General features: G+C 46.6%; 1 protein-coding gene across 2 annotated transcripts in view; it reads left to right on the top strand.

The window, feature by feature from the left end:
* LOC149306544 (myosin-11) overlaps window positions 1–23,283 on the top strand; it is a 42,906-nt gene that overhangs the window by 17,227 nt on the left and 2,396 nt on the right. Inside the window, exons 7-41 of one of the 2 annotated variants that reach the window (XM_089539967.1) lie at window positions 2,107–2,199; window positions 2,677–2,740; window positions 4,266–4,364; window positions 4,663–4,806; window positions 4,953–5,048; window positions 5,520–5,638; window positions 5,780–5,932; window positions 6,090–6,263; window positions 6,392–6,565; window positions 6,772–6,886; window positions 7,096–7,289; window positions 7,433–7,554; window positions 8,328–8,397; window positions 9,065–9,225; window positions 9,750–9,858; window positions 10,085–10,216; window positions 11,096–11,302; window positions 11,529–11,666; window positions 12,390–12,685; window positions 13,233–13,445; window positions 14,561–14,705; window positions 14,800–15,006; window positions 15,172–15,276; window positions 15,428–15,580; window positions 15,809–16,057; window positions 17,387–17,599; window positions 17,713–17,925; window positions 18,624–18,785; window positions 19,087–19,215; window positions 19,350–19,438; window positions 19,774–19,897; window positions 20,131–20,339; window positions 20,526–20,634; window positions 20,978–21,150; window positions 22,305–22,337. In XM_089539967.1, coding sequence (XP_089396093.1) covers window positions 2,107–2,199; window positions 2,677–2,740; window positions 4,266–4,364; window positions 4,663–4,806; window positions 4,953–5,048; window positions 5,520–5,638; window positions 5,780–5,932; window positions 6,090–6,263; window positions 6,392–6,565; window positions 6,772–6,886; window positions 7,096–7,289; window positions 7,433–7,554; window positions 8,328–8,397; window positions 9,065–9,225; window positions 9,750–9,858; window positions 10,085–10,216; window positions 11,096–11,302; window positions 11,529–11,666; window positions 12,390–12,685; window positions 13,233–13,445; window positions 14,561–14,705; window positions 14,800–15,006; window positions 15,172–15,276; window positions 15,428–15,580; window positions 15,809–16,057; window positions 17,387–17,599; window positions 17,713–17,925; window positions 18,624–18,785; window positions 19,087–19,215; window positions 19,350–19,438; window positions 19,774–19,897; window positions 20,131–20,339; window positions 20,526–20,634; window positions 20,978–21,150; window positions 22,305–22,329 — 5,178 coding nt within the window. In that variant the 3' untranslated portion in view covers window positions 22,330–22,337. The remainder of the gene's footprint in view (window positions 1–2,106; window positions 2,200–2,676; window positions 2,741–4,265; window positions 4,365–4,662; window positions 4,807–4,952; window positions 5,049–5,519; window positions 5,639–5,779; window positions 5,933–6,089; window positions 6,264–6,391; window positions 6,566–6,771; window positions 6,887–7,095; window positions 7,290–7,432; window positions 7,555–8,327; window positions 8,398–9,064; window positions 9,226–9,749; window positions 9,859–10,084; window positions 10,217–11,095; window positions 11,303–11,528; window positions 11,667–12,389; window positions 12,686–13,232; window positions 13,446–14,560; window positions 14,706–14,799; window positions 15,007–15,171; window positions 15,277–15,427; window positions 15,581–15,808; window positions 16,058–17,386; window positions 17,600–17,712; window positions 17,926–18,623; window positions 18,786–19,086; window positions 19,216–19,349; window positions 19,439–19,773; window positions 19,898–20,130; window positions 20,340–20,525; window positions 20,635–20,977; window positions 21,151–22,304; window positions 22,338–23,283) is intronic. The other variant, XM_089539966.1, reaches the window with a different exon arrangement.

Below are 23,283 nucleotides of genomic sequence, written 5' to 3'. Positions count from 1 at the left end.
CAGGCGGTCAAGCGGAGTGGCTTGAATGTTGGATGAGGACTCTGGGGAGGATCCAGGTTCAAATCCCTGCTCAGCCATAGAAACCCCTTGGATGGCTTTGGGCACACTCTCTCAGCCTCAGAGGAAAGCAGAAGTCTGATGGTGATAATAACAACAACAACAACAACAACAATAATAAGACTTTATTTATATCCCGCCTCTCTGTCTTGCCAAGAAAAACCCATGATAGTGTTGCCACAAGTTGGAATAGACTTGAAGGTGCGTATAGCAAAGAAATCCCATGCAAGTACTAGTCCACAAAGGCATGGATAATATGGCCATACTAGCAAATAAAGGGGATGTTCTCACTTAAGATTTACAGCGATTTAAACTATACTGGTTTCAGTAAAACCGATTCAAAATAACCCTGGTCTTATCCCGTGTTTCGAACCGCTTTTGATGTTCGTTCCTATTTGGCTCTCTGAATCGATGTATTTCTCCGCCAGCGTTCCTACTTAGAATAAAGCTAGAGAGGAGCAAATAAACAGATTTTCTCCATCATGACAGCTGTCCATCAAGGCTTAAGCTTACATATAGAATTCTATTTTCCACCTATGGCTGGTGGAAAGCTTCAGCACCAACCATTTCTTCTTCTCTTGGGGTCCATCTGCACTGTAGAAACAAAGCAGTTCAGCACCACTTTAAGTGCCGTGGCTCCATCCTATGGGAATGGGATCCATAGGAGTTGTGTCTTTTTGCACAGCCTTCCTTGCCAAAAAGGGCCAGAGTCCCACCAAAATGGCAAATCCTAGGATTCTGTAGGATTGGAGCCACAGCTGTTAAAATGGCGCCAAACTCCATTATTTCTCTGGTGCAGACGCACCCTTCCATCTTAACAAATTCCCTCGACTTGACCATCGCTTTAAGAAAAGGGTCCATTGGTGCTTTTCCAGTTTGTGGTTTGCATGGCTTGTTTGTTGTGTCTCGGTGGTGTGTAACTGCATGCGTGTTTTGTTTTTGTGCATGGGTCATTTTATTTTATTGGGAATCTGTGCATCGTGTTGTCGTACCCAACTTCCCCCCCAAAGCCCTGCATTTAACATGATTAATAGACGGCAGTCTTTATGCTGCTTTGTGCTTCATTACATCCAGGATGATCTCCTGCCATTTCCATGCCCTCATTTTCAGCATCATTTTCTTGCAAAATAAAAATGCTTCGATGCATTAATTCCTGGGAAAGTAGGGAGGTTAGTCTTTGCTCGCTTCATTTTCATATGGGAGAATTAATCATTTTAACATTTTTCTGCCCATGGGGGGGGGGAAAGATTACAAGGGTTTTTACACATTTCCCCCCAGCTTTTGCACATCAAGCCTTGTTTTGGGAGGAGAAATTATTTGCACAGTTGCACACAATTTCTTCCTCCCAATATACATATATATATATATATATATATATATAAACATTACATTGGTTGATTCCTTTCTCAATGGAGTGTATTTGTCCGATATATCAACATATTTTTCTTTCCAAAGACGAGGAAATTTGGTGTGCAAATTCTCTACATCTTTAAGAAGGAAAGGTGAGTCTCGGCAGGTAAAATATTGAGAGTTTAATGAGCAGAGAAAAAGGAGATGGGTTGTTTATGATAACTGAAGAGCAACAACAACAACATCAACAAATTTGGTCCCATTTATTTAATCTAAAATACATTTATCCATGGCCTTATCCAAGTCTGTCAAAGGGAGAATTAATACATTGATTTAGGCCATCCGTATGAAGAAGGAGGAACGACATTAACAACACTTAAAATGACTGTTAAGATGAAACGTTCCTTTATTTTCCTACTTTGCAGAGATGATGACCTCCATTTGGGGAAAATGCATAAGGATTGTACCTTAGTGTGTATCTTTTTATATTCCTGAACAGTTTGCAAGTAGAAATGAAAAGATCTACATTTTCCAACTTGTGCCCAGCATGATATCCATGCATTTCCCTGCAAAGAGATTATTTCTCTGCAAAGCAAGATAGCCATCTTCTTGGTTTGTGTGCTTGCGGGTGTGTGATGGTTTATGGCTAAAAAAAAACCCCCCAAAAAAACCCCTAATGGTCTCTGCGTCCATTTTTAGGGTGAGCTGGAGAAGCAACTCCTCCAAGCCAACCCCATCCTCGAAGCCTTCGGAAACGCCAAGACCGTCAAGAACGACAACTCTTCCCGATTCGTAAGTTGCCCAAAGTTGGGAAGTTGTGTGCGATGTCGATAAATGGGATTGCACACACAAACGACGGTTCTGTGCAGTCAGCGAAAATGGTGTCCATGGTTTTCCTTTAAGGGATTCCTGGTGTGCGCACAATGTGGAAATGCAAGCGTTTGGAACTGCGTTGTGTTTCTCTTCAGACTGTATAAATCTTTCGCCTTTTACAATTAAACTAGATGATAGGTTCAGCCTCTTGCAGATATTTCCCAAGCGGCAAAAGCCTAAAAGAAAGTAGCACCCAAAGAAGTCTGTTTGCCATAGGATGTGCTTTCCTCATCTCTATTGCTTGCATTGTTTAGTGTGCTTTGTTGTGTCAGTGGTTATGATAAAGCAAAGTAAGCATTGTAAAGAAGTTTGGGATTAATGTGCACAGTCTGGGTTTTGCACCGAAAGGTATAAAAGTATTTGGATGCCATGAAAACCATCTCTTCTTTTTGGCAGGGCAAATTCATCCGCATCAATTTTGACGTAACCGGATACATCGTCGGAGCAAATATAGAGACCTGTATCCTTTTTGAGTCAGCCTTAAGAAAAGCATGCATTGCATTTGATCCGTCCCTTGGGTCATCCGACCTTGACAGAGCTGGACATTGCAATACCTCATTCTGGCCATTGGCTTGAGTGGCCAATGCCATTGACCAGAGGTTCCTTCCTCTGTCAAGTTGCTGGAAAACAGGGGATGAGGGTTGCCAGAGTGAAAACCAGAGAAGGCTCCTGTGCAGAAGAGGGAATTTCGGCAGGTGTCATGGTTAGCTGGTTCCATGGCAAGCAAGCCCTTCTCATGGAACCAGGTAAAAGGAAACAAGCATCCTTCTGCTGGACACCTTTCAGAAGTCTTGGGCTGCTAGTTCCCAGCCACTTGGCTAGGGATGATGGGAGATATAGTCAAATACATCTGTCGGGATGCATGCTGAAGAAGACTGGTGAAGGGAGCCATGAGTTCGAGACTGTGGCATCTTTAAAGGGGAATACCTTCACATAGTAACTTCTGCAAGATTTTCCTCCATGTTGCATCCAATGCAAAAAGGCAATGAAATTCTCCATAGCACTGCATCCAATGCAAAAAAAGCCGTGTTGCTTCCCGGGTGTTTTCTGCCTGGAACGTGTCTGTAAACATTTCTCGTCAATGTTGATTTCGTGCGATGGCCTTTGCCAGCGGCGGTGGTTGCCTCTTTTGCCCTCGGGGGCTGTGTTTGTGCAAAAGCGCTTTGTTTAAACAGAGAAACAAACAAAGGGACTGATTCCCTCCCTCCGAGTCCCCCTTTTATATAAATATCAGAGGCAAAGGGGTCAAGTATTTTGCCAAAAATGAAGACTTTGGAGATGAAGGAGATGCAGAAAGTGATGGAGAAAGCGATGGGAGCCAAAGGTCTACCTTAAAAGGGATGGAAACGTCCCAGTTGAGAAACTGGGGAAAACTCAGCAAAAGCGGAAGAAGATCAGAGGAAAACTCCCAGTCCCTAATAATAACAATAATTAAACGAGGATGATGATGTATTGCCTGCCTTTCCAGATGGATCAAGGTGGAGCACAACAACAGATTAAACAGCTGGCATCAGTTAAAAGAGCATATAAAACCAATGCATCTTAAAACCAACCAATCAATACTAATACTAATTCTAATACTACTAATAATTCATTGCCTGCTTCTCCAGATTAATTGAGATGGAGAACAACAACAGATTAAACAGCTTCCAAAGTTTTGCATAAATTAATAGGGATGGAGCCGACGATAAATACTAGCATGGGCTCATAGGTTAAACCATGGCTTAGCGTTACATGAGATGGAGGCCATTGGATAGTTTACCTGTGGAACTCGTTGCTGCAAGATACGACATCCTTGCAGCTATGCACCACCCTGAAAAGTGCAACGGAGCAGCCATAGAGAACGACATGTAACTAACATGCAATTACCATGCAATTAACGGTTAAATGATGGAAGCATGTGAAACTGTTTGGGTATGGTGCATACCAGAAGCATCCTGAAAACAGGCCAGAGGTTGGGTATTTTGCTTAACATGCGCCGACAGATTTGCTGGAGAAGTCCCGCGCCATCCGCCAAGCCAGAGAAGAGAGGACCTTCCACATATTTTACTATATGATTGCTGGGTCCAGTGAGCAAATGAAGAGTAAGTTGGTTGTAGCCGATTGGAATTGGGGGACCCTTCCAAACTGTGCAATGATAGCAATTCTATATAATACTGTATGATTGCTGGGGCTAATGAGCAAGTGAGCAAGTGAAGAGTAAGTTTGTTGTAGCCGATTGAAATTTGGGGACCCTTTCACATTGCACAATGATAGCAATTCAGTTCCACTTTAAAATGGCACAGCAAAATGCTCAGGAATCCTTGGATAAATAAATGCTAAGAGTTGGGACTGAGTGTTTTGCTTTGGAAGCCTTCATTTTTCTTCTTCTTGGCTTCCTAGATGACCTCCTCCTTGAAGGTTTCAACAACTACACCTTCCTCTCCAACGGCTATGTCCCCATCCCTTCCCAGCAAGACGATGAGATGTTCCAGGAGACCCTGGAAGCCATGGGGATAATGGGCTTCAATGAGGAAGAGCAGATCGGTAAGCGGCACCAAGGGAGTGCGGCCCTTCCCTCCATCTTTTATCCTGGCATCAGCACTAATCTGGGCAATACCGGGTACATTTGCAAGGAGATATATAGATGTATTTCTGTTTTTCAATGGTCTCTCTCCTTTATCTCTTTGCAGCGATGCTGAAGGTGGTTTCCTCTGTCCTTCAGCTTGGTAATATTGTCTTCAAGAAGGAGAGGAACACTGACCAGGCCTCCATGCCAGACAATACGGGTAAGACAGGGAACCGAGGGGGATTTCTCTCCTAACGGTCAGTTTTCCCTGCAAACAGCAAATGCTAAATATGGCCAGGGCTGAACATGGATGTGCAAATGCATGCATCCAAGTCCAAGTGGGAAAACCTCTCTGGAGAGGAAACCAAGGCGGCATCCATACTGCAGAATGAATGCACTTTGACATCGCTTTAAGTGCTATGGCGTTCTGTAGATTTATGAAACATTTAGCCTTCTCTATCAGAGAGCTCAGATGGCAGAACAAACTACAAATCCCAGGATTCCATAGGATGGAGCCATGGCAGTTAAAGCAGTATCAGAGCAGTTTTAATTAAGCATTAATTCTGCAGTGTGGCGGCAGCCCTATAAGTGATCCTTAGCTATCTGTTGCATGTCTCTCATTGGTGGCTTAAATCCAAACGTAGGTAAAGTGATGTTTGCAAAGTGAGGTTCCTCCCTTGTTTCCTTCCAGCTGCCCAGAAAGTGTGCCATCTTATGGGGATCAATGTGACGGACTTCACCCGGGCGATCCTGACACCGAGAATCAAAGTTGGGCGAGACGTTGTGCAGAAAGCCCAGACCAAGGAGCAGGTGAGAATCCTGCCCTTTTCCACCTCCTGGTTCTCCCTGATTCTTTCATTTTTCCCTTAGGGTTGCCATAAGTCGGAAAGGACTCAAAGGCATACAGCAACAACCAATATATATATATATATAACCTGCCTCTTTCAACAGGCTGATTTTGCAATTGAGGCTTTGGCCAAAGCAACATATGAACGGCTTTTCCGCTGGATCCTGACCCGCGTGAACAAAGCGCTGGACAAGACCAAGCGGCAAGGAGCCTCTTTCCTGGGCATCCTGGACATCGCTGGCTTTGAGATTTTCGAGGTACGGCGGCGTATTCTGCTTTTCCCTCTTTGATAACGGAGCCTCAGTGAAGTCAAATTTCACCTGCGATGAATGATGCTTTTATTGGTAAAAGGGTTTTGGGGCAGCTCTTTAAGACCATTCATCGGGTCTGTTTTTCCCAAATTCTCTATTTCAGATCAATTCTTTTGAGCAACTGTGCATCAATTACACCAACGAGAAACTGCAGCAGCTTTTCAACCACACGATGTTCATCCTGGAGCAAGAGGAATACCAAAGGGAAGGCATCGAGTGGAACTTCATTGACTTCGGTTTGGACCTGCAGCCTTGCATTGAACTGATCGAAAGACCAGTAAGATCCATTGATTGAATTAGATCTTGCCTTTCTCCTAATGTCTGTCCCAGATTATGCAGATTAAAACCATGTGCCAAGCGTTCTGTCCGGAGCGTTCAATGACAGCTCCCCGTTTGCTGTTTCAGAACAACCCTCCTGGCGTCTTGGCTTTGCTGGATGAGGAATGCTGGTTCCCAAAAGCGACGGACACTTCCTTTGTGGAGAAACTGAGCACAGAGCAAGGCAACCACCCCAAATTCCAGAAGCAAAAGCAGCTGAAGGACAAGACCGAGTTTTGCATCATGCATTATGCGGGGAAGGTATGGAAGAGTTGCCCTAAGAGACTTAAACTTCCTGGGTACCTTCCAAAATGGTGCAGTTCTGGGAAAGCTTTAGCAAGGGCAAATAGAATAGGTTTCTGCATTTATCCCAGCATGGTATCCTATACAGGGCTGGAGTTGCAACTCCAGCTGCAAAATTTGGAGTGAGCCACATGGTGTGTGGTTTTGTTTTGCTTCCCTCAAAGGTCATCTACAATGCAACTGCCTGGCTGACCAAGAACATGGATCCCTTGAATGATAATGTGACTGCTTTGCTAAATCAGTCTTCAGAGAAGTTCGTGGCAGACCTCTGGAAAGATGGTAGGCTTGCAAAATACACTGTGACCCCATAGTTAAAACTGTGGGATTCATAGTTGCAAGATGCAGGAATTGTATTTCCATCATTGCCATCATCATCATCATCAATCTTTTCCCAAGCTTATGTTGTGTGTGTATGTTGTGTAGCATCCTTATTTATTTGCAACTGGGAGTGCTCTTTGAGGCTCACAGTGAACTTGGTTGCCTTTCAGTTGACCGGATCGTGGGCCTTGACCAGATGGCCAAGATGACCGAGAGCTCCCTCCCAAGTGCCTCCAAGACCAAGAAAGGCATGTTTCGGACAGTTGGGCAGCTCTACAAGGAGCAGCTCACCAAACTGATGACCACCCTCAGGAACACCAGCCCAAACTTCGTCCGATGCATCATCCCCAACCACGAAAAACGGGTCAGTCCAGAAATGCCGGCTGACCACCTCCATTGACTCCGCATAAAATGCAAACATTGGAGTTTTGCCACTAGGCTTTGCTTTCTTTCCTCTGTATTTGGATGGAATGGCAACATTTCTCTCTTTCTCTCTGCGTTTTGCAGTCAGGAAAACTAGATGCCCATTTGGTGCTGGAGCAACTGAGGTGCAACGGCGTTTTGGAAGGGATCCGTATCTGCCGCCAAGGTTTCCCCAACAGAATTGTCTTCCAGGAATTCCGCCAGCGGTAAGAGAAATGAACGTTAATGGATTCAAAGTTATAGCTGTGTTAGTCTGTAAAATCAGTATGTAAAGAGATCTAAAGAAAGTTGGCAGCATGAGCTTTCCTAGACTTAAGTCCACTTCATCAGATGCATTTCCAAATTCCAAATCTGCAAAACTCCAAATGCATCTGAGGAAGTAGACTGAAGTCTAGGAAAACTCATGCTGCCAACTTCTTTCTTTCAGTGAGTCTCAAATGTGCTACAAGGTCTCTTTGCATACATTAAGGCTGCAGATCTTGAAGTCCAAGTTAGCAAATCTGCATCTTCAGGAGCAGAATAATCCCATCCAATGCAAGTGACCAGTGCAGACTGGGTCTGATAGGATGCCCAGCTGGTCCTAAAGTGCTACTGGCATTTTGGGACTTTTGCATTTCGCAGACACCTTTCAAAGACAAACCCACACTCTGTGCATTATGGTTGTCCAATTTCCCCCCCATTTTCCTCACAAAATCTTGACATTCAAGGTGTTTACAGTCTCATAGACTGTGTTTCTGGGACATCACCAAAATCAAAGTATAAGCAGCCCTGACTGGATTAAAAGGGTTTACAGAGGCAGACCCTGGCTGCAAAAGATCAACCGATTCTCCAGTTTTGGGGGCAGCAGATGGTTGACTTGGGCCCCCTATTTTGGTGGGGCAGTCAATGGGTTTTTACTCTCTGAGATAGCCATTGCCACTGTTAATGGAATAATTTTAGGTGCTTTTCAATAATATTCTTAACATACTTTCCTCTTTAGCTATGAAATCCTTGCTGCAAGTGCCATTCCGAAAGGATTTATGGATGGGAAACAGGCCTGCATTCTTATGGTGAGCAAAGCCAACTCCTCCATCATGCATGCTTTTAGTGTCCTATCATTCACTCTCTTACAGGTTGAGTCTCCTTGGTCTGTAATTCCAAAAATCAAAATATTCCTAAATGCAAATTTTTCCACTTGGGCGGCTGGGATAGTGATGCCTTTTGCTTTCAATGTATACAAACTTTTAATTGATTTTACTGAAGATATTTTTCTATCGCTTCCCAGACCATAAGGACTCCCAAAGCAATGCGCAAACAAAAGCAATTAAAACTGGATTATTTCTGCAGTGCAGATGCAGCCAAAGTCAGGCTGATCCCATTTCTTCAGAGCAGTGCTGCTTTGCAATGGCTTCCATGTTAGAAATTGCCCTGTTTTAAAATTGCATTGGATGTTTATATTTAGACTACCTAAAAATGCCTTTAAAGAGCATTCACAATTAATTTTTGTAAGGTTTACTATTTACACTGTTTTAATTGCTTTTGTCCGTTGCCTTGGGAGTCTTCCTGGGCTGGGAGGCAATAATAGAAATATCTTGAATAAAACACAGCCTTCCTTCCTTCCTTCCTTCCTTGGCTAAGGGGTTTATAGTTGGGGTGCCGCTACCAAGGACACCCTATATGCATGTGCATGTGATGCATTATGTTGATATAACCTTAATCTTTCCCACTTTTGCATAGATCAAAGCCCTGGAACTTGATCCCAACTTGTATAGGATCGGCCAGAGCAAGATCTTCTTCCGGACGGGCGTTTTGGCTCACCTTGAAGAGGAAAGAGACCTGAAGATCACGGACGTCATCATCACCTTCCAAGCCCAATCTCGGGGCTACCTGGCGAGAAAGTAAGGCACTTTCACCTTCCCAAAAGTCCACAAACTGGGAGACGCACCGGCCAGAGCTTGGAAGCAATTCCTTGCAAAGGAGTGGAATTACTTGGAGTTGGTTCATTTTTAGCTTTTAAACAGTTATCTCTTGCCTCTCAGGCTGCATCTGCAGAAATAACCTGGCTTGATACCACTTTACCTGCCATGGCTCCATCCTACTGAATCCTGGGATTTGTAATTTGGGGAGGCAACAGCATTTTGGGGCAGAAAAAGCTAAAGACCTTGCAAAACTACAAATCCCAGGAGTCCATAGGATGGAGCTACAGTGCGTCGAACTGCATTATTTCTACAGTGAGATGCGCCCCAAGAGAAGACTAAAATATCTCATGAAACCAAAATCCCAGAATTGCATAGCATTGCATCATGGCAGTTGAAGCGGTGTCAATACATACAACCTGAGACTGTGGCTAATGGCATTTTTAAATGATCTTCTCCAGCTTTTGTGTGTGAGATGGATGGACCTGTTTTTAATTTTTGCCCAGGGCTTTTGCAAAGAGGCAACAGCAACTGACCGCCATGAAGGTGATCCAGAGGAACTGTGCCGCTTACCTGAAGCTGAGGAACTGGCAATGGTGGCGGCTCTTCACCAAAGTAAGACCCTTCCTTGGGCGCCCCTTTTTTTCAATATTAAACTTGCAGATTTACTTGAATCCCATTTTGGGGGAAAGGTGGGCTAGAAGTCCAGTCAATCAATCAATCAATCAATCAATCAATCAATCAAATTGACAATGGAGTTTTTATTGCATTTTGCTGGGCCAAGCCAAGGGAGCCCTGAGAGGTTTTGAGAGCAAAAGATGACATTTTCTTTGGTTTCCAGGTGAAGCCGCTGCTTCAAGTCACCCGTCAAGAGGAAGAGATGCAAGCCAAGGATGAGGAGCTGAAGTCGGTGAAGGAAAGGCAGATGAAGGCCGAGAGCGAACTGAAGGAACTGGAGCAGAAGCACAGCCAGGTGGGTGTCTCCTATCTTCCGATCTTCATTCAGACCATATGGGATGGTCAAGGGGTCTGGAGATCTGACCTTGTGAGGAACGTCCCTTAAGGGGTGCATTCGGCTTGGAGAAGAGGAAACTGAGATGATACGGCCATCTTTAAATATCAGAAAGGATGCCATGCAGAGCTTGTTCTCTGCTGCTCCAGAGACTCAGGACTTCTCTCCATGGACCAAATAAAACGTCCTCCCTTCACTTTCACATCAAGGTTCCTGTCTCCAAATCTGGTGCAAGCACCCCAAACAACATGTGGCCCTTTCAGACCAAACCCCTGTTATACCAGCCTTTCTCAAAGTTACCGTTTGCTCTGGATTTTGCAGAAACTCCCGTGTTTCCCGCCACCAACGGGAGGGAGTAAATAATTACCATTTTATTCCTTAAGTATTAATTCATGCCCTGCCTTGTACCTATAGACCTCAGGGTACGCAATGCAGGGAAATAAAATTTTCAAAGCTGTTACTACAAGATCCCTTTGGAATTTAAAAGAGTAAGAGCAAGTGAAATGGACTGGGAAGATACTCAGCAACCTGACCAGTTAGCATTCTGGTTAAATGTAAAGATTTGCCTTTCGTTTAGATCTTATTTCATTTTATTTTTTATACTGCCCTCGATGTCCAGAACATGGTAATAGGAAAGGGTTTTTCCCCATCCTTGGTTCCACTGCTTGATCTGAGATCAGGAACAAGGTGTCCGTCCATGTGGTCAACAGTGAGGGACACAGACCTTGCATCTGACCTCATGGCAGTGACTGTATTCCTAAAATTGCATGGACAATGCAAAATCCCAAGAAGGACGGCATTAGCATTGCGATGGCTAATCTTGTTGCCTCCTTCGTCCAGCTGACCGAAGAGAAGAACCAGCTCCAGGAGCAGCTGCAGGCAGAAACGGAGCTGTATGCCGAGGCAGAGGAGATGCGGATCCGGCTGGCGGCCAAAAAGCAGGAGCTGGAGGAAATCCTGCATGAGATGGAGGCGCGGATTGAGGAGGAAGAGGAGCGTGGGCAGCAGCTTCAAGCCGAAAAGAAGAAGATGCAGCAGCAGATGCTGGTAGGTGATGGGCAGATGTTGTGGTTGCACCCTCGGATGCCCTCTCCAATGCATGGGCACCACTTGAGATAATGGCCAGGCGCTTGCCAACTGACCCACTTGGTGGTGGCTCCCATATTACTTGGAAGCGGTGAGTCTACTCTGGGTTCTACGCTGAGCAGGTTCCAAGGGATGCCTTGGGAGGACCAGCGTCCAAGTCAGAATAACTCCCACCTCTTTCCTAAAGGAACTTGAGGACCAGCTGGAAGAGGAGGAAGCGGCAAGGCAGAAGCTGCAGCTGGAGAAGGTGACGGCAGAGGCCAAGATCAAGAAGATGGAGGACGATATTTTGATGATGGATGACCAGAACAACAAACTTACCAAGGTTGGTGTGGACTCAGCTCTCTGTTTCCTCCTTGCCATAGCTTTTAACTACTTACTTAATTTCCCCCTATCTGGGCCCAAGGTGGCACAAAACACAAATTAAAACAAACATGGTTTCAATGGCAGAATAGTGAGAATACTTCACAGGTAGTATTTCACTCCACCCATCCATGCTTCCATCCATCCCTCCATCCTTCCATTCACCCATCCATCCATGCATCCATGCTTCTGTCCATCCTTCCATACATCCTTGGACCCATTTATCCATCCTTCCATGCAGCCATCCATTCATGCTTCCATCTATTCTTCCATCCATGGATAATGCAAACATTTTCTTACAAACAATTAAGCGATATATAGTGGCCCCTTGGTATCTGCTGGGGTTTGGTTCCAGGAACCCTCTGGAGACCAAAATCTGTGGATGTTCAAGTCCTATTAAATGTAATGACAAATGGTGTCCCTTGTATAAAAGGGCAAAATCAGGGTTTGCTTTTTGTAATTATTATTTTTAGAATATTTTCAATCTGTGGATGCCTGAATCTGTGCATAAAGAATCAGTGTATTAAAAACATTAATTTTAAACAGTTTTAAAAGACTGTTGAAATGCTGAAAATGCAACCTGCCCCAATCCAAAGGCCTTCTGCATTGGGCTGTTGACACTCAAAAGTGAACAGAATTTAAGAGATAATGGAACGATTCTTGCTGTTTCTCCTTTTCTGTCCAGGAGAGAAAACTAATGGAGGAGCGGATCAGTGACTTGACCACCAACCTTGCGGAGGAAGAGGAGAAAGCCAAGAACCTGACCAAGCTGAAGAACAAACACGAGTCGATGATCTCGGAGCTGGAGGTCCGGCTGAAGAAGGAGGAGAAGAGCCGGCAAGAGCTGGAGAAGGCCAAGCGGAAGCTGGAGGGGGACGCCAGCGACCTCCATGAGCAGATCGCCGACCTCCAGGCCCAGATTGCGGAGCTCAAGGCCCAGTTGGCCAAGAAGGAAGAGGAGCTCCAGGCCGCCCTGGCAAGGTGGGTGGGTCAGGGGCATTTGTCCAGGGATGGGGGGATTGATGACCCCATTAATGCCCTCTTTGGCTCCCAGAAGAGAACCTAAGGCGGGTGGTGGCTCCCAGCACATGTGCAAAGGAAGGGCAGTCAGCCCTCCACATTTGCTACTCTGACTTTAGTGGGGGTTTGATTAATATGTTCTCTAGGGATCTCTAGGTCCTCCAGCATAACTCTGCCAGAAATTGACCATAGAGTTGTGCTGGAGGACATAGAGATTCCTAGAGAGAACACTTCTCAAGGCCTTTGTAGGGCCTCCAGTGCAATTCTATGGTCAACGTTTGGCAGATATTGACCATAGAGGTGCCCTGGAGGACCTAGAGATTCCTAGAGGTAAAAAATAATAATAGTGTATTTTATTTGTATTTTTTCCACTTTCACGGGAGTCCTGCTATCCTAATCCCAGAGAATGTGGAGGGCCACTGTACCCAGGCGTTTGTTTCATTTTATTTATGCCATGCCTTAATCCAGTTACCTAAATGATTGGTTCAAAAGCCATTTCACCCACCAGGCTTGAGGATGAAATGGGACAGAAGAACAACGCCCTGAAGAAGATCCGGGAGTTGGAGGCCCACATCTCAGACCTCCAAGAGGATTTGGACTCTGAGCGGGCGGCCCGGAACAAGGCCGAAAAGCAGAAGCGGGACCTGGGAGAGGAGCTGGAGGCGCTGAAGACGGAGCTGGAGGACACCCTGGACAGCACTGCAACCCAACAGGAGCTCAGGTGGGCATCAGAGAGGGAGAGATTTGGGGAGGACAGTGGTCAGGGGTCACCCCAGTCTAACTCAAGGGAAGGCCCCCTGAGGATGGTGTTCACCAACCAGAGTCCTACCTTGCAAGGTCTAAGTACACTTTGTACTGGTCTCTGCTGGTTGCGAAGGATAAAGGGATGGTGTCCAAGTGCCCAAACAGTAGTGCAAACTCTGGTCTCCTCTCTGCAAATGCAACAGGGATCCAATGCCTGGTAGGAGCCATCTAGACCTGGAGGAGAACTGGTGGGAGATGGTCACACATTACTCCAAGGTTTTTCAAAAGCAGAAATCTAGAAAGACTTAAGGAATAACAGCGGTTGAGGACCAGGACTTGGGAGGTCTCCCATTCAGAAGTTCACCATAACATGAATTTAATGGCAAATAATAACAATGAGGCGACATTGAGTTGATTGTTTGTTGCTAATTGTGACCAAGTCAGCTTCGACTTATGGCAACCCTATGAATGGTGTCACCCATAGCCCTGCTCAGGTCTTGCAAACCCAGGGCAGCAACCATGGCTTTCTTGGTGGAATCAATCCATCTGGAATGGAGTCTTCCTTTTTTCCTACTGCCTTCCACCTTACCAAGAATTATCATATTTTCTTTTGAGCCATGTCTTCCCATGATATGGCCAAAGTATGCCAGCCTCATAGAATCACAGTGTTGGAAAAGACCCCGAGGGCCATCCAGTTCAAACCCATTTTGCCATGCAAGCGGACACCATTAAGCCCTCCCAACTAATGGCTATGCAGACATTGCATGAAAACCTCTAAAGGAAGAAGACCCCACCACTCTCCATTGAGGCAGCGTCTTCCATGATTGAACAGCTCTTACCTTCAAGAACTTCTTCCTAATGTTGGGATCTCTTTTCCTGCCTCAGTTTAGTCATCTTGGTTCTAAGGACAGTCCAGGCTTGGTTTGCTCTTGGACCTATCCTCCATCACCGCACATCCGATGAGTTGAACATCCTATGTTGCGTCCATCCAAAATGCATGGCTGGTGCAAAGCCACATTTAATAGCAATGGTCTGGGGGAGGGTGGATACAGTGCACAAAGGTCCCATATTTTGTTCCTTTTTGTGTTTCAGAGCCAAGAGAGAACAAGAAGTGACGGTTCTGAAGAGGGCTCTTGAGGAGGAGACCCGAACCCACGAAGCCCAGGTCCAGGAGATGAGGCAGAAGCACACACAGGCCGTGGAGGAGCTGACGGAGCAGCTGGAGCAATTCAAGAGGGTAAAAGTGGGATGGAGGAAGGATTCGGTCCTGGTCCCCATACAGGGGATGACCGCCCTTTCAATGACCGGCTGACTCTTCCTCACCCTTCCAGGTCAAAGCCAACCTGGACAAAGCCAAGCAGGGCCTGGAGAAGGACAACGCTGACCTGACCATTGAAGTACGGTCGCTCAACCAGGCCAAGCAAGAAGTGGAACACAAGAAGAAGAAGCTGGAAGGACAGCTGCAGGAGTTGCAGACCAAGTTCACTGACGGCGAAAGGGTCCGGACGGAGCTCAACGAAAAAGTCAACAAGTTGCAGGTGATGCAAAGGGAGAAGGGGGTCTTTTTCTTCTGCATTTTTAGTTTGCACAAGGTCAAAATGAACAGCCAGGAAAAGAAGTGCCTCTCGGTGAATTACAATTTTTCTAAATGAGGAATTCCAGAATTGCAACTTAATGCTGTTTCTTGTGACCCTTTTCCTCAGGTGGAGGTTGAAAACGTAACAGGGCTGCTGACCGAAGCGGAAAGCAAGACCATCAAGCTCACGAAGGACGTTTCAGCGTTGGGGTCTCAGCTGCAGGACACGCAGGTCGGCGGTCAGAGGCAGGGGTCTCTTAAAGACAATCTGATAATTTTCTTGTCCTTGATGAAAAAGTGTGTTGAATTCAGCTGCAGGGACGAAAGTGACCTGTGAAATTATTCTTCCTCCTCCTTTCCTTTGTTTTGCTCTGGTTCCTCAGGAGTTGCTCCAGGAAGAAACGCGGCAGAAACTCAACTTGTCCACCAAGCTTCGCCAAATGGAGGACGAGAAGAACAGCCTCCAGGATCAACTGGAGGAAGAGATGGAGGCCAAGCAGAACCTGGAGAGACACATCTCCACCCTCAACGTCCAGGTTGGGTCTCTAGCATTTTAAAGGGGTGCAAGCGCACGCCCATTTCTGCCCAAATGCAGATGTTTGGGGACTATTGGTGACACCCTGATTTATGGTGTCCCCTGTTGTGGTCCGCACACCTTGCATAGCTCTAGTGATGCCCTTTATAATGGCCTAAATGTCTCATGATTTGCATCCATCCTGGCTTAACTTTATTTATCTTTTTTTGGTCCCGAACTTGGATTGCAGCTCTCCGACTCCAAGCGGAAGCTGCAGGAATACGTTGGCACCATCGAAAGCATGGAGGAGGGCAAGAAGAAGCTCCAGAAGGAGATTGAGGGCCTGACGCAGCAGTTCGAGGAGAAAGCCGCTTCCTACGACAAACTGGAAAAAACCAAGAATCGGTTGCAACAGGAGCTGGACGACTTGGTGGTTGACCTGGACAACCAACGGCAGCTGGTCTCCAACTTGGAGAAGAAGCAGAAGAAGTTTGACCAGGTAAGCCCTCTGTGTATGTGTGTGTGTGTACAACATTCCTGCGAGGAAGGACCGTTGGAAGCAGTGGGACTCCATTCCAAGGAGGGATAAATACGTTAGGGTTGCTTTCAGTGCAACTTAAATGGAGAACAGTGTTGTTGGTCAAGGCACCCGGTTTTGTAACAGCTCCATCTTTGCAAACTCTCCTGGACAGAATGAGCTGCAAGTAATGTAGTTGCATAGAATCATAGAATCATAGAGTTGGAAGAGACCGCAAGGGCCATCCAGTCCAACCCCCTGCCATGCAGGAAATCCAGATCAAAGCATCCCCGACAGATGGCCATCCAGCCTCCGTTTGAAGACCTCCAAGAAAGGAGACTCCACTACACTCCGAGGAAGTGTGTTCCACTGTCGAACAGCCCTTACTGTCAGGAAATTCCTCCTAATGTTGAGGTGGAATCTCTTTTCCTGCAGTTTGCATCCATTGCTCCGGGTCCTAGTCTCTGGAGCAGCAGAAAACAAGCTTGCTCCCTCCTCAATGTGACATCCCTTCAAATATTTAAACAGGGCTATCATATCACCTCTTAACCTTCTTTTCTCCAGGCTAAACATCCCCAGCTCCCTAAGGCGTTCCTCATAGGGCTTGGTTTCCAGGCCCTTCACCATTTTAGTCGCCCTCCTTTGGACACATGGCTCCAGTTTCTCAATGTCCTTTTTAAATTGTGGCGCCCAGAACTGGACACGATATTATTCCAGGTGGGGCCTGACCAGAGCAGAATATAGTGGCACTATTACTTCCCTTGATCTAGACACTATACTTCTATTGATGCAGCCTAAAATCGCATTGGCCTTGTTAGCTGCCGCATCGCACTGTTGACTCATGTTCAACTTGTGGTCTACTTGGACTCCTAGATCCCTTTCACATGTTGTCTCCTTAAGCCAGGTGTCCCCCATCCTATATTTGTGCATTTCATTTTTTCGCCCTAAGTGCAGTACCTTACATTTCTCCCTGTTGAAGTTCATTCTGTTAGCTGTGGCCCAGCTTTCTAGTCTATTCAGGTCATTTTGAATTTTGATCCTGTCCTCTAGAGTATTAGCTATTCCTCCTAATTTGGTGTCATTGCAAATTTGATAAGTATTCCCCCAATTTTTTCCTCCAAGTCATGCATGTTATCTAGTTATCTTGGGGGAAGGGGTAATGAAGGTGCAGGAAAAAATCATATTTAAAAAATAGTGTAGAGGGAGCTAGAAGTAGTTGTACATAACTAGTGAGGGACACATTTCCACTAGGATTTGTGCCTTGAAACCCCCACAGAGCGATCCTGAATGCCTTTTCTGTTTTCTCTGCAGATGCTGGCGGAGGAAAAGAACATCTCCTCCAAATACGCTGAGGAGCGCGACCGCGCTGAGGCTGAAGCCCGAGAGAAGGAGACCAAGGCGCTGTCTCTGGCCCGCGCTTTGGAGGAAGCCCTGGAAGCCAAGGAGGAACTTGAGAGAGCCAACAAAGCCCTCAGAGCCGAGATGGAGGACCTGGTCAGCTCCAAAGACGACGTCGGCAAGAACGTGAGTCTCTCCAAACCAGTCTCCAAGTGCTCTTCCACCACTTGCTTGGTTGCTGTTCTTGGATTCCTCCTCCATCTGCCTCACATTTGCCTTTTGCCTCCTTTCCTGGGAAGGTCCATGACTTGGAGAAGTCCAAGCGCGCCTTGGAGCAGCAAGTGGAGGAGATGAAGACGCAGCTGGAAGAGCTGGAGGATGAGCTCCAGGCCACGGAGGATGCCAAGCTCCGGCTGGAGGTCAACATGCAAGCCCTCAAGGGACAGTTCGAGCGGGATTTGCAAGCCAGGGATGAGCAGAATGAGGAGAAGAGGAGGCAGCTCCAGAAGCAGGTGTGCAATTTGTCTTTGCTTTTGCATCCAAGGGCAAACTTGATAAAACAGATGAAGGAAATGGCCTATCTCCTCCAGGCCCATTTCCAGGCTTTTAGTGGTCTGTGCGTTGGAATAGGACTCCGAAACACCATAGTCCCCACTCAGCCATGGAAACCTACTGGGTGACCATGAGCAAGTCATACTCTTTTAGCCTTGGAGGAAAGCAAACGCAAACTCTCTCTGAACCAATCTTACCAAGAAAACCCTGCGATAGGTTTACCGTAACATTGCCATAAATTGCAAAGCTTCCATAAGCCATCACCGGATCCAGTGCTGGGCTGTTTTGCACCCCAGGGAACTATTTGTAATGACCCCCAGCCAGCCCCAAAATTGCTAACTTCCATTCCCCCCTCCAAAAAAAGATGTCTTGTTACGGGGGGGGGAAACATTAAAAGCACAAAATCTGAAAGTGCTTAAATTACAGTGGGCCCTCCACATTTGTTGGGCTTAGGGCTGCAGGACTCCCATGAAACTGGAAAAACCGCAAATAAGAAAGCACAGTGTTCTTAACCTGAGAGAATACCTGAGGACCCTCACCCATAACTTGTCCAGGACCATGGCTCCAGGCTTCTCTCACAGGATCTGGACGTTCAAAGGGCTATCACTGTGCAGGCGAGAACCTTCCCTAATGTTTCTCCATCTGCCCTGTCTCTTAGCTCCACGAAATGGAGGTGGAATTGGACGACGAACGGAAGCAGAGAGGTCTGGCCGCCGCGGCCAAGAAAAAGCTGGAGGTGGACCTCAAGGACCTGGAAGTCCAGGTGGACTCTGCCAACAAGGGCAGGGAGGAGGCCATCAAGCAGCTGCGGAAACTGCAGGTGGGCAGGAGGCTGGTGTTCCTTGGAAGCCATTTTGGTGGTTGGGGCAGCGTGCTTCATCTTTCTGACTTCTTTCTGAGAAATAGATCCACCTCTTTCTTCTTCTTCCTTTTCTCCTCTTCCTCTTCCTTCCTTGGTATCTTTTATCGCCTTTGCTAGGTCCCTCACCCTCTCCAGTTATCCTTTCTAAGTTCTTGGCAATCTTTCATTCTCAAAAATGCTGCAGTGTGGTAGACCTTTTTTGGAAAACAGATCTGTTTCTGTTTCAGCTCCTTTCTAACCAAACTTTTCCAATTTTCAGGCTCAGATGAAGGACTTCCAGCGGGAACTGGACGATGCCCGTGCCGCCCGAGAAGAAGTCTTTGCCACGGCCCGGGAAAACGAGAAGAAAGCCAAGAACCTGGAGGCTGAGCTGATGCAGCTTCAGGAGGTAAGCAAAGCCTAGCAGAGAGGGCTTGCAGACCAGACTTCAAAGGGAGATGTATTTCTTTTGATGGCAGCCATAGACAGATACATGGATAGGTTTTGTAGCATGCTGATTCTCTGTTTTGGCTCCTCGGGCAGGATTTGGCCGCTGCAGAACGGGCGCGGAAGCAAGCGGAGCAAGAGAAGGACGACTTGGCGGAAGAGTTGGCAAGTTCTGCCTCGGGGAGGTAAGGCTTTGCGGCCCCTGGATGAAGCCATGGCAAGGTGGCTCCCATCCGCATCCGCATGTAGTTTCTTTAAAAGTTGGAGTAAAACCCAGAACGTCATCTTCCCTGCCAGCATGGAAGTATTTAGTTGTACAGCTGATACAATTCTATTCAGTGTTGTTGCTTTTTTCCTGTGAAACCATAGGAGAGCAACGTCTGAGTGTCCAGGGAATTAATTTTTACCCGGCCCAGTTTTGTCTAGTGCTTATAATTTCCCCTTGTGTGTCATTTACGTATGAATAAATGGAGATAAACAAATGAGCCTGCTGACTTCATCCCCCATCCTCTCGATTCAGGACAAGCCTCCAGGATGAGAAACGGCGTTTGGAGGCAAGGATTTCCCAGTTGGAGGAAGAGCTGGAGGAAGAGCAGGGCAACATGGAGGCCATGAGCGATCGCTTCCGGAAGGCCGTCCAGCAGGTACGCCAAAAACCATGCATTTTATAGACAAACTTTGAGCTCCTAATGACCTGTTGTGTTATGTAACTTTGCATATGCCCAGCTACGTAGGAGAAGTGCTAAGAAACCCCTTTGCTGAGTTGCAAAGATAAAGAATGGACAATATACATTGATGCCTGATGCACATCGGGACCAATGCAATGTGCATCCTGTTGTGCATTGGTCCCATTCTTGGTGCCATTTCTGGGTTCTAGTCGGAGCAGCTGAACAACGAACTGGCGTCGGAGCGCGCAGCGGCACAGAAGAACGAAAGCGCCCGGCAGCAGCTTGAGCGACAGAACAAGGAGCTGCGGTCCAAACTCCAGGAGATGGAAGGGTCTGTCAAGTCCAAGTTCAAGGCCACCATCACTGCCCTGGAGGCCAAAATCGGTCAGCTGGAGGAACAGCTGGAACAGGAATCCCGGTAATGGCCAATGGCCCTTTCCTCCATGGTTAGCGCATTTGGGGAGGAGGGAACCCAAGGACGGGCGGGGCACATTTTGCAACATCTGGGTTGCAATGGTTTGACCATTGTCGCATGGGCTTTTAATTATTAATTAGTTGTTATTTTAATTATTATTTTAAAAATTCAATCCCACTCCTTTTGCAGAGAAAAGCAGACGGCCGCCAAGGCCCTGCGCCAGAAAGACAAGAAACTCAAGGAGGTTTTGCTGCAGGTTGAGGACGAGCGGAAGCAAGCAGAGCAATACAAAGACCAGGTAGGTCTTTGTCCGGCCCTCACCGGGAATGATACTGTGTCCAGTTTTGGGCACCAAAATTCAAAAAGGATATGGACAAGCTGGAGAGTGTCAGAGGAGGGTGACCAAAATGGTGGAAGGTCTGGAAACCACCAAGCCCTGTGAGGAGTGGCTTAGTAGAAGAGCGTTGGATTGGGTGACGCTTGGGGGTCTCCTCCAACTCATAGATTCTATCATATGGTGGACATCACTTGGCACCTGATGTTGGACCTTCCAAAGGTGACCTTCAGTGGTCAGTGTGGGAGTGGGCAACTCTTCCAAGTGTCCCATCCCAAAGCGCTGACCACCCTCCATCCTCTTGTAGGCGGACAAAGGCAACGCCCGGGTGAAGCAGCTGAAGCGGCAGCTGGAGGAGGCAGAGGAAGAGTCCCAGCGGATCAATGCCAGCCGCCGGAAGCTGCAGCGGGAGCTGGATGAAGCAACCGAGAGCAACGAGGCCATGGGCAGGGAAGTGACCGCCCTGAAGAGCAAACTCAGGTGGGTCCTGGTTTCCCCAGGCAGCGGTTTCCAGGGGGGAGTTGGCACAGTGGGCACCCTTGGCATCCCCTGCAGTTTGTTCCAGAAGCCCCCCCAATGATACCAAAATCCACACATGCTCAAGTCCCATCATATACAGTGGGGTATTTATGATGATGATTGGTATCTGCTGGGGTTTGGTTCCAGGACACCCCCATGGTTACCCAAATCCATGCATGCTCACGTCCCATTATATACAATAGGAAATTTATCATCATCATAATCATCATCATAATCATTCTTATTACACTGGGCCCTGGGTATCCTCCAAGGTTTGGATCCAGGACCCCGGTGGATATCAAAATCCATGCGTGCTCAAGTCGCATAATATACAGAGGGGCGATGATGATGATGATGGTTGATATCTGCAACCTCTTGTGGGTGCCATAATCCATGCATGCTTAACTCCCATTAAATACAGTTGCGTAGCAAAATAGTGTCCCTTATATAAAATGGTAAGGTTTGCCTTTTGGAATTGCTTAAGCTGTGGATGCAGAATCCATGGAAATGGTGGGTTGACTGTTTAATTTAAGGAGAAGGAGAACAATGAGTTCCTGGGGAAAGTTCCTCTTTTTTTTTTGGACTATGTCTCCCAGAAAGAATCAGTAGCCTCCTAAAATCTCGAGATGGGAGGAAGAGTGACTACAAATCCCGGTGAACCAAATCGGGTATAAATGGGGGGTCCCTTCCCACCCACCTCACCTTCATTTGGTTTGAAAGGCCTTGTCTAGCCAGATTTTATTTTATCTTATCTTCAGTAAAGGTATTTCTATCCCACTTTTTGTTGTAAGATCTCAGGGCGGCCAACAAACAAAAGGTCAGCTTGAAGCAAATTAAAAAATGTGAGATTCAACACTTTAAGCAGGTCATTTGAAGTTTAGAATAAATCTTGGAGAGGATTTTATGGCTTCCGTGGAACCCAGGGGAACCCCTGGCCTTCTGGACTACAACTCCCATCATCACTGTTGATTCTGCTTGGGGAAGATGGAAGTTGTAGTCCTCCTAGTGTTCCTTCCCCAAGCAGAAAGTGATGGCAACTTTTGAATGTCTTGCAAGCGTCCTGCAAACCTCTGGAGCGTTGGGCTAACCGCTAGGGACGCTTGTCTCTCTTTCAGAGGGAACCCAGAGCCTTCGCAATGACTGAGCAGGTACCATGCCTTCCACTTTGCAGCCCCCTTGTCTTTGTTTTTAAAACAGAAAAACAAATCCCTCCCCGGTTCTTCTCTTCCCCCCTTTTTTTGTTGTCGTTGTTGATGATGATGATGCTGTCCTTACATAAAACCTACGCAAGATTCTTGCAAACCATGAAGGCTTGGATACTAAACGTCAACTGTCTTGTTCCAAAAGAGACAAATATTACAGATTTTGCTTTTATAACCCTTCTCTTTTTTTGTCCTTCCTATTTCTTGATAACATAGACTTTTGCCAATTTTTCTCTCTTACAAGACACTAGCCTCTTTTTGGCCAAATGTACTCAAGCTGAGCTCCCTCTGCAAAACACAAATGCACAGGTTCAGACAGTGCATTGATGCATCCAACTGGTTATCCATCCCAGTCGACATGAAAGAAATCTGGGGCAAGAAAGCAATTTCGGCAATTGGCATCCTAACCCTCTAATCCTGCCAGACCATTAACATAATTTCAGAACTGGAACCCTAACCCTAACCCTAACCCTACCTGTCTAATCCTGCTAGAGCATCAACATAATCTCCTAACTCTGGAACTGGTACCCTAACCCTAACCCCCTAATCCTTCCGGAGCATCAACATAGCCCCATAACTCCAGGACTTTCTCCATAAACCTCTAATCCTGCCAGGGCAGCACCATAATCCCCTAACTCTGAGACCGATACCCTAACCTTAACCCTAACCCTCTAATCCTGCCAGAGCATCAACATCACCCCCTAACTCTGGGACTTTCCCTGTAACCCTCTAATCCTGCCAGGGAAGCATCGTAATCCCTTAACTCCAGGACTGGCACCTAACCCTAACCCTGAACAGTTTCAATGCACTCAATGCAGCTTGAAGATTGGGACAATATCCGGATTGTATGCATCTGTTCATGGGTCTGAGGTGGGAACGAGTCCAGTTTAAC

Source organism: Sceloporus occidentalis, unplaced genomic scaffold, assembly GCF_023333645.1.
Source record: "Sceloporus occidentalis isolate IW3139 unplaced genomic scaffold, rSceOcc1.0.p SCAF_10, whole genome shotgun sequence".
Classification (NCBI taxonomy): Eukaryota; Metazoa; Chordata; class Lepidosauria; order Squamata; family Phrynosomatidae; genus Sceloporus; species Sceloporus occidentalis.
This window is presented reverse-complemented; position numbering and strand designations above follow the sequence as displayed.